Source organism: Gossypium hirsutum, chromosome D03 (genome assembly GCF_007990345.1).
Source record: "Gossypium hirsutum isolate 1008001.06 chromosome D03, Gossypium_hirsutum_v2.1, whole genome shotgun sequence".
NCBI lineage: Eukaryota > Viridiplantae > Streptophyta > Magnoliopsida > Malvales > Malvaceae > Gossypium > Gossypium hirsutum.
In genome coordinates, this window is record NC_053439.1 from 54,002,994 (window position 1) to 54,015,900 (window position 12,907).

A 12,907-nucleotide genomic window follows, 5' to 3' on the forward strand; every position below is an offset into this window, starting at 1 on the left:
TATTAATAAAAATTTATTCATGAGAAAAAAGAAAATTAAAAAATTAAAATTTAATTACAAATTATGTAAGTCTTAATTATATATGTCGACTGATTGATCCTCCATTAGCTTAACACAACCTTATATGAATAGTATTTAAAATTGATACGATGAATAAATAAAAATGATAAAAGAGAAATAGATTGTATGTATTACTATCTACGTTAAATGAATTTTATTAAATAGAAAAATAGATGGTTTAGAAATTAATTTAATTTCTTTAAATTATCATTTAATGGATTATAAATTTATAATGACATAATTGAATAAGAAGTGAAATTAAATTATTTAGTTCTTAGAGTTTTCTCAACTTTCTTTAAAAAAATAATTAATAAAATTATATTTTAACTTTTTAAAGGGTGAAATTTAGTATAAGAGAAATCTTTGTGATTCATATCCCCAGACACAGTGAAGAGGATATTAAGGTATTTGAAAGGCACTATTGATGATGGTTTACGATTACAACTTCATTTAAAAGTGAAAGCATAAATCCAAGTGATAAACTTGGGAAACACATTATTTAGCTCGATGGGGATAATAAAAGAGCCCTAAACATTATTAGAAATCTCACAAACATCACTATGTTGTAGACTCTAGATATGAAAATCATTAATAACTCTAAACAAACATCAAACTATGACGATTGTTATTTTTATTTCTTGTATTTTACTTGGTCCCCCCAATAGTAATTTATTTGGCTTTGTTTAGCTCACTCAACACAGCAGCGATACATGAAATACATCTCCATCGGACGTCCACACTCAGCACACTGCACCCTCTCCGGAATCCCGCCACCGTTTCCCGGTAGGATAAGACGAGTGCAGTGATGGTCATCGGTAATCCCGTCCAAATGTTTACGAAGTGCTGGGATAAACCCCATTTGCTTCGCCAGCTTTTCCCATTCATCAAAGCTCTTCATGCTGCTAAGCACTTTCTCGCCATTGGCTCTCACCATTTCATCTGAACCAGTGAAGAACACTGCCCATCCATTTTCACTACCGTCATATGCAAGCATCGTCATCACTTCTTGCTTTATAACGTCGTTTTCAATGGTCTTCCCATGTTGGGTTTTCGAGTACAACATGCTCTCTAATCGGTTCCAAAAGAACCACACATTGTCATCTTCCCAAGCGTGGCTAAATTGCTTCTCTTTGATTAGGCCAGTAATCTTTTTCACTCGTTCCTTTGCATTGTTTTTTCCAACATAAACCATTTCTAAGCCAATATCGAGAGCCTTTGCAACCCCTTTTGTTGCGGTAGTGAAACTTTCGATCCATTCCATTTGCACACCACCATAAAAACATACCACTTTCTGTTGGCTCACCTGATTATATAAGAAACCATGAATAAATTAAGCACATTAATTGATATACATATGTATATTAAAGTTATGAGGAGATGTTCATGTACCCAAGTAGGTAAGTTGGGCTCAAGGCGATCAACGAGAAGCTCAAGGGTCCAAGCTTCAGCTTTCCAAAAACTTTCTTCTTTTTCACTGCTAAATGGGAAAGCTGAATTTCCCCATATCCACATCATGTTGAGTGCATTTGGGCATAAAACGTTTCCTTGTGGATCCAATGTCACCGCAATTGGTTTCTTAAAGAAACCCCATACTTCCATTATGTATTTAATCACTGCTGGTTCAATGGCAAAAGGATGTTTCACAGTATACCATGACATAATTGATTTCAAGCTCAAAAACTTTTGTTCGAAACCATCATTCCAAGTTGATCTGTCCACAATTGGGAGCCATAGAATCTCATAGTTAAGCTCAGATGATACCCTTTCACCTTTGTAAAGAGCCTCAAGAACTCGAATCTCCTCATGGGAGATGTCAAGATCTGAAATGAGCAATAAAACATGCTTTCTTCTCAAGACATCGATAAGAACCTGCTCAATTTATATGAAGTTAATATACGGTCCAATCAATTTAAAAACAGGGTTGAAACTTGGAACATGGAATTAAATCAACCTCGGTCTTGTCTGGATTCATGAGATAACAAGTCTCTTCCTTGCGGAAGATTTTTAGGAGAATCTTCAAGTTGTCCATTTGAGGTGTTTCAATAGTACGCTTGAAGTCTTCAAAAGCTTCCATTAGCTTCTTCTCATCTGCATCTCATTATCATTATGTTTATGTAAATATAAGGTAAAAGTACTATTGAGGTTCTTATATTAAGAGTTAGATTATATTTTGCCCTCTTTATTTATAAAATTATTTATAAAATTGACAAATTAGTCTTTATATATTAGATCGAAGGGCAATATAATTTTTCTTGTTAAAAATTTTATCAATTTCTATCGTATATGAATTAATTTGCTCGCTTTTTGAATATAAAAGGCAAGATGCAATCATAGTATAAGTGATCCATGGCAATTTTAGTATATATACGTATATGATTTATATTTCTAGAGTTCTCTAGGATGGACTCACCAATGCGCTGATAACAAAGACGTAATAGACTTTGAAGGTGTTCATGTATGCTACTAACTTTATGTGCCAAGCTTGATAGTTCCCATGCCTCCGAAGTCGATGTAATGAACCTAAACCAAAAACAAAAAATGATTTGATTATTGATAAATTTGGTCATCATATTGTGTCATTGAGAGCACGTAAAGAATTCATCTCTCACTCGTGTCTCATCCCTACAAGACCCGTAATCTGTGCAGCACAAGCGACGACACTCCAAATGATCCAGTAGGTAGCAGTGGGGATATGAGCCATGGCAGTCGACAATGGTGGTACATCGATCGAAATAAACTCAGAAGGTAGCTCAGTGAACTCAACAATGCATTTGGTTACATCAATCATTGCATTGATGAGCTTGTTGTTGATAAGTTAAATTAAAAAGGGGTTGAAAAGTCAAAAATGGTGGGAGGTGCAATTGGCACCGAAAGAAAAAAAAATAGTTGGCAAGTTGTTTAAAGTTGAAAGGGATAATTGCAATTTTGGTTCCTAATTTTTTAGGCCATTTGCAAGTTAGTCCCTGAACTTCAACTATAAATAGGCCTAACCATTTCTCATTTCAACCATCCCAACCAATCTTTCTCTCTTAGTTTTCTCTCTTCTCCCATTTGAGAATTCTTAAGGAATTCTATTTGTTTGTAATATTTTGGAGATAGTAAAGTTATCATCTGGTGTTAGTGCCCGAGGACGTAGGTATAATTTACCGAACCTCGTTAAATCTCTTGTGTTCTTTCTTGTCCTATTTTTCTTTCAATATTTGAGGGTATAATAGTAGTATTTAATTGTGCTATTAAATTACTATAGAAGGGATATTCTGTCTAAGGAAAGACTTGGTATTTAAGAGATCCATGTGATCCACCTCTCTTCCCTGGGAATTGAACTTTGTGTGATTTTTTTAGTACAATAATTTATACGCTTCCGACCCTATTGGAACAACAAGTGGTATCAAGAGCCGAAGGTTAATCGTAGTATGCTCTGTGGTTGCAGTTTAAACTGATCTTCCACATCAGAAAAGATTTCCTTAGGTATATTGAAAGATTATGGAGAAAACGGTCGGTGTAGGAGCTTCAACATCGTCCATGTGGACAAGACCGACAATTGCAAATGCAAGATTGGCCGTGGAGATCTTTGATGGCACGGGCCATTTTGGTATGTGGCAAAGTGAGGTTCTAGATGCCCTTTTTCAGCAGGGTCTAGACATTGCCATTGATGAAGAGAAACCAGATGATGTACAGGAGAAAGATTGGAAGGCGATCAATCGATTGGCATGTGGCACAATTCGATCATACCTTTCTCGAGAGCAGAGGTACGCTTTTTCAAAGGAGACTTCTGCAAATAAGTTGTGGGTGGCACTTGAAGAAAAATTTTTGAAGAAAAACAGTCAAAATAAGCTCCACTTGAAGAAAAGACTGTTTCGCTTCACATACGTCCCAAGTACCACAATGAATGATCACATCACCAAATTTAATCAGTTAGTCACTGATTTGCTGAATATGGATGAGACATTCAAAGATGAAGATTTGGCTTTGATGCTGTTGGGGTCACTTCCTGAGGAGTTTGAGTTCCTAGAAACTACTCTACTTCATGGCAGGAGTGATATATCTCTGAGCGAAGTCTGTGCGGCCTTATACAGTTATGAACAGAGAAAGAAGGACAAACAGAAAAACTCAATCAGAGATACAAAAGCTTTAGTAGTTCGAGGTCGTTCATACACTCGGAAGAAAACTCAAAAGGGGAGATCAAAGTCAAAGTCCAGACTCGGGAAAGAAGAATGTGCTTTTTGTCATGAGAAAGGCCACTGGAAGAAAAATTGTCCAAAGCTGAAGAATGCGGAAAAAGCTGCTGTAGATGCTTGTGTTGCTAAGCATGATACTAGTGACTCTGAACTATCACTGGTTGCATCATCATCGTCGTTCCATTCAGATGAGTGGATATTGGATTCGGGTTGTACCTATCATATGTCCCCTAACCGGGAGTGGTTCTCTGATTTAGTAGAACTAAATGGAGGAGTTGTTTATATGGGCAATGACAATGCCTGTAAAACTGTTGGGATAGGTTCAATCCAATTAAAGAATCAAGATGGATCAACTAGAGTTCTGACTGATGTTCGGTACGTGCCCAGTTTGAAGAAAAATCTCATCTCATTGGGAGCCTTGGAATCCAATGGTTCAGTTGTTACTATGAGACATGGGATTTTGAAAGTGACATCTGGCGCACTTGTGATATTGAAGGGCATCAGGAAAAATAACTTGTATTACTACCAAGGTAGTACAGTTATTGGAGCAGTCGCTACAGCTTCCGGTAACAAAGAATTGGACTCAATGCAGTTGTGGCATATGAAGTTGGGACATGCCAGCGAAAAATCCTTACAAATTCTGGCAAAGCAAGGATTGTTGAAAGGTGCAAAGGCTTGCAAATTAAAATTTTGTGAGCACTGTGTTCTGGGAAAGCAAAAGAGAGTGAAATTCGGCACTGCTATCCATAATACAAAAGGTATTTTGGAATATATTCACTCAGATGTGTGGGGGCCTTCCAAAACACCTTCGTTGGGAGGAAAACACTACTTTGTTACTTTTGTTGATGACTTTTCCAGAAGAGTTTGGGTGTATACCATGAAAACTAAAGATGAAGTGCTTGGAGTTTTTCTTAAATGGAAAACTATGATCGAAAACCAGACTGGCAAGAAAATCAAGCGGCTTAGGACGGACAATGGAGGAGAATATAAAAGTGATCCGTTCTTCGATGTGTGCCAAGAGTATGGTATTGTTCGACACTTCACAGTTAGGGATACACCACAGCAGAATGGATTGGCAGAGCGTATGAATCGAACATTGCTGGAGAAAGTTCGATGTATGTTGTCCAATGCTGGGTTGGGCAAGCAATTTTGGGCTGAGGCTGTGACATACGCTGGCCATCTTGTTAATCGTTTGCCATCATCTGCATTAGAAAGAAAAACTCCTATGGAGGTATGGTCTGGAAAACCGGCTACAGATTATGATTCCTTACATGTGTTTGGATCCACTGCATATTACCATGTGAAGGAGTCAAAGTTAGATCCGAGGGCAAAGAAAGCTCTCTTTATGGGAATCACTTCTGGAGTGAAGGGATTTCGTCTTTGGTGCTTAAGCACAAAGAAAATGATCTGTAGCAGAGATGTTATCTTTGATGAATCTGCCACATTGAAAAAGGTAGCAGATAAAGATATTCAGACGAGCAATACTCCACAGCAGGTGGAGTGTATTCCAAAACAGGTGGAGTTTGAGCAGATGGGGATTTGCCCAGTTAATAAGTCTAATTCTCCAGCCACAATGGAGGAATTAGAGGTTGAAGAGGTTCTGACCCAAGAACCACTAAGTACACCAGAACCAGTTGCAGTTGCAAGGCCACGGAGAGAAATTCGTAAACCTGCTCGATTTACTGATATGGTGGCCTACGCCCTTCCCGTTGTTGATGATATTCCTATCACTTATCAAGAAGCAATGCAAAGCTTAGAAAGTGATAAATGGAAAAGCGCCATGGATGAAGAAATGCAGTCTCTCCGGAAGAATAATACTTGGGAGTTGGCGCAATTACCGAAAGGTAAAAGGGCAATCGGATGCAAGTGGGTATTCGCAAAGAAAGATGGATCTCCTAGCAAGAAGGATATTCGCTACAAGGCAAGATTGGTAGCTAAAGGCTACGCTCAGAAGGAGGGAATTGACTACAATGATGTATTTTCCCCTGTTGTGAAGCATTCCTCCATTAGAATTTTGTTGGCCTTAGTAGCACAGTTGAATTTGGAGCTAGCTCAACTTGATGTTAAGACGGCTTTCTTGCATGGTGAGTTAGAAGAGGAGATCTATATGACTCAGCCCGAAGGATACACAGATGCTGGTGGTAGAAATTGGGTTTGTAAGCTTAACAAATCGCTATATGGATTGAAGCAATCCCCGAGGCAGTGGTACAAGCGATTTGATAGCTTTATGAGAAGGCAGAAGTACACAAGAAGCAAATATGACAATTGTGTGTATTTGCAGAAGCTGCATGACGGATCTTTCATTTATCTACTCTTGTATGTTGATGATATGTTAATCGCTTCGAAGAGCCAAAATGAGATAGATAAGCTGAAGGCTCAATTGAATCAAGAGTTCGAGATGAAAGATCTAGGTGAGGCTAAGAAGATTCTCGGCATGGAGATAAGTAGAGATAGACAGAGAGGCAAGCTTTGTTTGAATCAGAAGCAATATTTGAAAAAGGTATTACAATGTTTTGGTGTAAATGAAAACACAAAACATGTAAGTACCCCACTTGCTTCTCATTTGAAACTTAGTGCTCAATTATCTCCGAAAACTGAAGAAGAAAGAGAATATATGGCGAAAGACCCATATGCTAATGCAGTTGGGAGTTTGATGTATGCGATAGTGTGTACGAGGCCTGACATTTCACAAGCTGTTGGAGTTGTGAGCAGGTATATGCATGATCCTGGAAAAGGACATTGGCAAGTTACGAAATGGATTCTACGGTATCTTCGAAAAACCGTAGATGTTGGTTTAATTTTTGAACAGGATGAAGCACTTGGTCAGTTTGTAGTTGGATATGTTGATTCTGACTTTGCTGGTGATTTAGATAAACGTCGTTCAACTACGGGGTATCTGTTTACTCTTGCGAAAGCCCCAGTGAGTTGGAAATCTACCTTACAGTCTACAGTAGCTGTGTCTACTACAGAGGCAGAATATATGGCAGTTACAGAAGCTGTTAAGGAGGCTATCTGGCTTAATGGATTATTGAAAGACTTGGGAGTTGTTCAAAGTCACATTAGTCTATATTGTGACAGTCAGAGTGCTATTCATTTAGCGAAAAATCAAGTCTATCATTCAAGAACCAAGCATATCGACGTAAGATATCACTTTGTGCGGGAAGTCTTTGAAAAAGGAAAAATTCTACTTGAGAAGATTCCGACAACAGATAATCCCGCAGATATGATGACCAAGGTGGTAACAACAATCAAGTTTAATCATTGTTTGAACTTGATTAACATCCTGAGAATTTGAGCACCTTTAGGTGTATGGCGCTCGAGAGCGCATTTGGAGGCACTACAAAAGATAGCTTTATCGAATTTGGGGAGTTGAAGGAAGTGTGTGAAGATGTGATTATCCTAATCAAATCTTCAAGGTGGAGATTGTTGATAAGTTAAATTAAAAAGGGGTTGAAAAGTCAAAAATGGTGGGAGGTGCAATTGGCACCGAAAGAAAAAAAATAGTTGGCAAGTTGTTTAAAGTTGAAAGGGATAATTGCAATTTTGGTTCCTAATTTTTTAGGCCATTTGCAAGTTAGTCCCTGAACTTCAACTATAAATAGGCCTAACCATTTCTCATTTCAACCATCCCAACCAATCTTTCTCTCTTAGTTTTCTCTCTTCTCCCATTTGAGAATTCTTAAGGAATTCTATTTGTTTGTAATATTTTGGAGATAGTAAAGTTATCATCTGGTGTTAGTGCCCGAGGACGTAGGTATAATTTACCGAACCTCGTTAAATCTCTTGTGTTCTTTCTTGTCCTATTTTTCTTTCAATATTTGAGGGTATAATAGTAGTATTTAATTGTGCTATTAAATTACTATAGAAGGGATATTCTGTCTAAGGAAAGACTTGGTATTTAAGAGATCCATGTGATCCACCTCTCTTCCCTGGGAATTGAACTTTGTGTGATTTTTTTAGTACAATAATTTACACGCTTCCGACCCTATTGGAACAACACTTGTGAAGTGCATCAAAGTGGGGTTTCAATGTTGGGGAATGCTCTAAAAGGTCGGGTAATTGCTTGAGGAGAGCCACGGATTTGGCCAAGGAGTTGGAAGTGCAAAGCTGAACGATCAGCCAAAATTCCCCAAAATTCACTGCGAAAGCAGCTAATGTTAGCACCACTTTTGCATCCCACGAATAGCTTGAAAGCATGTTGAGAATCCCCATTGTTGTTGCATGAGCATCCCCTCCTCCTGAACACTTGCATGATACCTACAAAACATCAAATGTTACCATCGGCATTTTTCGGTTTCGAAAAAGATCGAGATTCTGAAAGAAAAGAGAACAGCGGAATAACCTCGCAGCAGATTTTGTGTACGATATAAGCCAATGCATCAAGTGCACCACCAACGGCAGACGAGTTGGTACGATCGTCGAGAGCATCGATGTGTCCCGTTCCACCCTACCAGACAATAACAGAAAACAAAAGCCAAATTACTATTGTCTTGAAAATCTTTCTATTTTCATGAATATAAACATCATGAAATCATAAGGTTATCAAAATTTACATTCATAGTATGATCAATGTTGGGAATGATATGATGCAACACATTTTCAATGACTTGGAGAATTGGTTTAACATCAACAACACGACCATCGGGAGCATGACTCGACTGAATTTGCTTCATCATTGCACCGTCATCGGATGCGACGAACATCCGGCGCTCATTCCTCACTAGTTGCTGGGATTTAGAAGCCAGTGATGAGAGTGAGAGTGAGATAGGGGCAGCCATTGTTGAATATATGAAAGTATTACTATTTTTTGATGTTTGATATGTGATGTGTTTAGTAAGCATAGTAGGGTTTATATAATGACGGGAATATGCAATGGGGAGGGTGCTCTTTGTCTCGTTGTATTAGCCGTCCTCCTCATCTTTTTGTTTTTTTTAATATTAATCTCGTTAGTATATATGTTGTTATATATAATATCTACAACTACTCATAACTCTTTTCAACCTTTAAATAGGAGGATAATGCGCTCAACTTACTCGAACTCACATCCTCCTATACTAGCAACATATATATATTTATAAATAAATATACAATGTTGAAATAAATTTGTAAAATATAATAATTGTAATTGTAACGCATCACATCTCCTAATTCACTATTAAGAACAAATATATATTGTTTTTAATATTCTTAAGTTTTATTTAAGAAAAAAAAATTTAAATTAATTAAAATAATAAAACAAATAGTAAATTGATTCAAAATTTAAAGCTACGCCCGCCATCTAAAATAACTTAAGGAATAAATCATAATGGAATTACATCTTATATTACAACATCTTAAATCATGAAATGACTGAAACATTAAATTTTAAACATTGTAAACTTATTATAAAATGAGGTGACATTCGATTAACCAACTCCAAAATGGTTGTTTCCATTGCTTGGGACCCCAAAGTTAAGATGACAGTATTGTTAAATTGGCCTTCTCTCGTAATTATTGTTGTTTGGTTACTTTAAATGGTTGGTTTTTTCCATATCAATAAAAAAACAAAATAATTTACCTTTTTTGTTAGAGTGAATAACATCTGTTCACACTAGGTGTTTTTTAACATCACCATAGTTAATTTTTAGATAAGTTACGCCTAAAGTCATTAAACTATTAATAAATTTATATTTTGGTCATTTAATTTCAAAAAATTATAAAAGTTATTGAACTATTTTATTTTTTAAATACTATAAATTCATATAAAAAATTTTGTTTCGTGTTCGTGCTATTTTCTTTTAAAAATTATAATATTTAATATAATAATATTTTTATTGATATTAATATATTTTATATTTGTATTGTATTTATGTTTTATGTTTAAAGAGTATGTTCATATATATTTTTTATTGTATATTTGCATAATGTATTATTAGATCATGCGATGCTTACAATGTGGTAAAAAAAAGTATGAAATAAAAGATCTATACTATACATAATGCTTTTAAATGAGTTGGTATCACTCATTAATCCGGTTCCAACTCAAATGTAAATTTATTAAAAAGGATCATTTATTTTACAAAACATATATTATTTTGAGGGTATTTATGTGATTTTATATTTTGATAAAATTAGAAAATTATATGTATATGATGGGGTTTGAACCCTAAAAATTTTATTATCGTCTCTCTTAATTTTATCATTTCAATCGAAGCTTATATTTAATTTTTAAATCAATTTTTAATAAATTTATTTACATAATTGTCTTCACCCGCATAGTGGGTGTGCCATAATATTGTATTTATTAAAAGTTCATACAAAATTTTAAAATTTACTGTGTCATGATTTCAAATCTTATTATGTTTAAGTTTTTATTATTTATAAAAAGACAAAAACACTCTCGTAATAATATAACTTGCTCGGTACATAAAAAGATATTTTGGTAATTTCACAACTGAGTTGTTAGTCGGTAGACTTGTAATACTAACTCCATTAAGAGCCTAATATAAGTATAGATAATAATTCAATTTTTTTTCATCCACATTTTAATGTTATTCTTCAACCTATTTTGCATAATTTATTATAATAAACTAATTTAGAGAAAAATATACTATATTATTTTTGCTTTAATTTTTTATGTTAGAAAGTTCTATAAATTTATATAATTTGCGATAACCTAATAATTCATTTTAAACATTTTCATATATGTGATGTTAAAAAAAAAGATTTCTTGGAAGTTTTGATGCATATTCTCAATTAGTAAATGTACAGATTTAAATCATAAAATTATGGTTTTATATTCTACTCCATGAGACCTATAACGGTATATCGTATGCTCAAAATGGTTGAGTGATGAATGAGAAATTGATACTCAAAGTAAGCCACTTGTGAATTATGTTGAGGAAAATAGAAAGCTTAGTCTCACATTAGTTAGATACCAAATGTGGAATATATTTTTATATGTAAACTAACTTTGTAGTTATTGAACAACTAACTAATGCTTTCCCTCGCGCACAAGGAATATAAATCCAATCTCACTGGGATACATTAATATAAATATCATATTCAATCGTAAATTCAATAAGAAATATATTATAGTATTTATAATTCTCTTTATATATTTTTTGAAATTAAATGTGTTTTTTAAAAGTGAATGTATGTATTATTTTTATACAAGGTGTCACATTATGGATGAAACCTTTCAATTTTTTTTGTGTAATTATATGTGTTTTCATTCATTTATTGTTTGAGATTAATTATGTTGGGGTCGAAATTGGATTCAAATATATTTATGTACTATTTTTATACGAGACACCATACTATTGAAGTTTTAAAAGTTACAATATGGTGTAACATTATCAATTTGTCACATTTTTATCACTAAGCCATTAATTGATGTTAAGGGTGTAACAGTAAGTTGATGTGGTATGTTATATCATAATTTTAGACGAAATTTTTAGGTCAAATTGCATAATTAGTCACTGTACTTGTATATTTGATTCTCATTAGGGGTGGCAATTTGGATATCCATGAATATTCTCATTAAGAATATTTGATTCTCACAGATATAGAATGAGGTTGAACTATATCAACAGTTTTAATATTCATTTTTACTTTTGTACACGTTTTGGTTAAAACTATTTTGACAGTTGTAAATATTATTTTAACCACAATTTTATTTGCAAAGCAAGTACCCATTGCTCACGTAATATTAAAACTAATTTATCAAATTTCAAGAGTTACCTCGCACTTTTCACACATTGGTTGATAGATTTTTTAGAATGTTGGCAGAATGCAATAAATATTCACTAATTAATATATTATTTATATGGGAACAAAAATAATTTCTATAAATTTTTTTTCATCTACTTATTAATGCATTGATAGCTGAAGTACTTATGTGTCAAAGTTAGATTCATGAATGGTACTGGTACAATATTAATTGTTTAACTCTATAAAATATGATTTTTAAATATTGTTAAAATTTATTTATATTTATAAATAATTAATGGGTAAATTACAAATTTAATAATTTATGTATGATTTAAATTATACTTTTATCATTAAACTTTAAAAAGTTGCAATATGATTACTAATATTATCAGTTTATTATAGTTTGATCATTAAGCCGTTCATTTTCATTAATGGTGTAATAAAAAGATCAGAGCCAAATCCAATTTTTTTTAATTAAGGCCAAATTTAATTATAATTTTTTATACATCAAAATATAAATTCATTATATATTAATTTATAATTTTATAATTTTTTGAATAATTTTTTGAAGAAATTAAACATAAATTACTTTATTTCTACAATATCAAGATACAATTTTACTATATATTATTTATAACTTCTTTATTTTTGTTAGAGTGAAAAAAATCCGTTCACACTAGCTATTAAATGTTGCCCCCTTATTGATGACAAAAGGAACAAAAAAAAACTTTCATTCATTTTAATAACTTGCCTTGGCTTGACTTGTGTAAGCAAATATATTTTCCCTTCTTCTAAAATAATTTATGATATTAACGTATACGTTCGATGTTAAATTAATTATTTAGAATTTTCGCCTCATAATCTGTGTGGCCTTATGCAGTTTCTTTGTTCCTAAAAACGCCTAAGTCAGTCTAACTCCCACAACTGAGGATTCAACAGAATTCCTCCACAAAAACCAACACAAGCGAAAGTAACTC

General features: G+C 33.8%; 1 protein-coding gene across 1 annotated transcript; it reads right to left on the minus strand.

Moving 5' to 3' along the window:
- Positions 1-737: 737 nt before the first annotated feature.
- Positions 738-9,016, minus strand: LOC107933700 (protein SIEVE ELEMENT OCCLUSION B). The gene is made up of 8 exons (XM_016865978.2): positions 8,792-9,016; positions 8,581-8,685; positions 8,244-8,495; positions 2,670-2,866; positions 2,471-2,580; positions 2,012-2,148; positions 1,450-1,929; positions 738-1,363 (listed from the first exon to the last, which is right to left on the minus strand). Exons 1-8 carry the CDS (start codon positions 9,014-9,016, stop codon positions 749-751), a joined length of 2,121 nt encoding a protein of 706 aa, XP_016721467.2. The 3' UTR covers positions 738-748.
- Between the last annotated feature and the right edge of the window lie 3,891 nt (positions 9,017-12,907).

Coding starts and splice junctions, on each gene's coding strand:
- LOC107933700 (XM_016865978.2), bottom strand. CDS start 9,016: ATGGCTGCCCCTATCTCACTCTCACTCTCATCACTGGCTTCTAAATCC. Junction 2,867..8,243: donor AACCCCACTTTGATGCACTT/CACAAGTGTTGT, acceptor TAACTTATCAAC/AACAAGCTCATCAATGCAAT. Junction 1,930..2,011: donor TGAATCCAGACAAGACCGAG/GTTGATTTAATT, acceptor TAAATTGAGCAG/GTTCTTATCGATGTCTTGAG.